General features: G+C 42.2%; 1 protein-coding gene across 1 annotated transcript in view; it reads right to left on the minus strand.

Annotated features, from left to right (window-relative positions):
* Window positions 1–429, minus strand: part of chtf18 (CTF18, chromosome transmission fidelity factor 18 homolog (S. cerevisiae)) — a 22,320-nt gene extending 21,891 nt beyond the window's left edge. The window contains exon 1 of the mRNA XM_031564086.1: window positions 199–429. Coding sequence (XP_031419946.1) covers window positions 199–286 — 88 coding nt within the window. The 5' untranslated portion in view covers window positions 287–429. The remainder of the gene's footprint in view (window positions 1–198) is intronic.
* Window positions 430–1,852: the final 1,423 nt, after the last annotated feature.

A 1,852-nucleotide genomic window follows, 5' to 3' on the forward strand; every position in this document is an offset into this window, starting at 1 on the left:
AGAAATCAGTACAGTTATTCAGCACAGAAGGGCTAGCGTCAGCTACGGATCAGCCAGCTTGGAATGGCTAAACTAGCTATGCTAACTGAAGCTATGCTAACTGAAGCTATGCTAAGTGAAGCTATTTATGCTTGACTGAAGCTATGCTAACTGACGCTATGCTAACTGAAGCTATGCTAACTGACACTGTTCACTCACCTTCCCACTCAGCCAGCATCTCCAACTCGTCGGCAAACTGCTGCTCGAATTCGTCCTCAATCCCGTACATCTCGTCGTATTCATCCATCTCTGTTGTGGACCTGGCTTTTTCCAACTGTTCAAGTTAAATTGTTAAGTCTAGGCAGAAGCTTATCAAGTCACGAAACTAGGCAAAGCACAGAAGTTTCTCTACGCCACAGAGTTCGCGCAAAAATATTTGACGAAGATTGCGTATATCCGGTTTTACGTAAGCGTCAAGCAAGACTCCACGTAACTGGTGGGCCGTACTGTCACTCAAGTAAATATTACCCAATGACTCTCTATGTAGTCTCAGTCAATGGCATTATCAATAGTATCTCAGTTGCAGATCCTGCCGATAACATGCATGCAAAACCCGACATCATCCTGTAATATGAGTTTTTTTTACATGGTACGAAAACCATCCTGTGATGGGGTGACGTGTGACCCTACATACAGAGGATAACAAGACAATAAACCTACTTAGGTTTAGAAAATCATACTTCCGTCTGTCGACTAATTTATAACTGTCACGACCATAGACATATATACATTTGCATGTCTATGGTCACGACGCGACAGTTCATTTAAACTTAATTTTACCACAAACGAGTGGTAGGTTTAGATTTCTTGGACTTCACAGACACAGTTAATTCATTTAGAGTCGGCTGGATCAGGAGATGTCTTATACATCCCATTTCCTTATGGTATTTTATCCCCAATCATATATTTAACAAGATTGGTGTGGTCTTTCTTTTGTTTAAAATGTAACTATTCCCCTAACTAATTACCTGTCATGTTGTCTAAATTTCACCAACAATGTCTTCTTGCATGGAAACTGTGTTTCATTCTCACCTCATAAAACACTCATTTGGAACAATGCCGATATTAAAGTTAAAAATAAATTCCTGTTTTTTCTCTAGATGGTTTGAGAATGGCATTCATAATATTATTTCTTTGTTTGATAGTTCTGGCACTATACTGACATATGAAGAATTTCTGTCACGTCATGGCCTCCCAGTCCCATTTAGGGAATTGAACTCAGTCACTAAAGCTATCCCTAAGGGATTAACCCAACTTATCAAAAGTCACCTTTCTTTTGGTATGGACAATGCAACACAACATAAATTACTTTTGAATGGGATTGATGTGATAGACAGAAAGATAGACACACACCACACACCAACACACCAACACACACACACACACACACACACACACACACACACACACACACACACACACACACACACACACACACACACAACACACACACACACACACACACACACACACACTCTCTCTCTCACACACACATACACACACACACACACACACACACACACACACACACACACACACACACACACACACACACACACACACACACACACACACACTCTCTCTCTCTCTCTCTCACACCCAGTCAGCACCGTCACCCACATGACCTTAACCACCTGCATTAGGGTGCCTGTGTGTGTGTGTGTGTGTGTGTGTGTGTGTTAGGGTGCCTGTGTGTGTGTGTGTGTGTGTGTGTGTGTGTGTGTGTGTGTGTGTGTGTGTGTGTGTCTCCACCTTCTCCAAAACACCTGCCTGCTAACTCCATCTGTGTGTGTGTGTGTGTGTGTAGACAGTA

The sequence above is a fragment of the Clupea harengus genome, chromosome 26 (assembly GCF_900700415.2).
Source record: "Clupea harengus chromosome 26, Ch_v2.0.2, whole genome shotgun sequence".
NCBI classification, from domain to species: Eukaryota; Metazoa; Chordata; class Actinopteri; order Clupeiformes; family Clupeidae; genus Clupea; species Clupea harengus.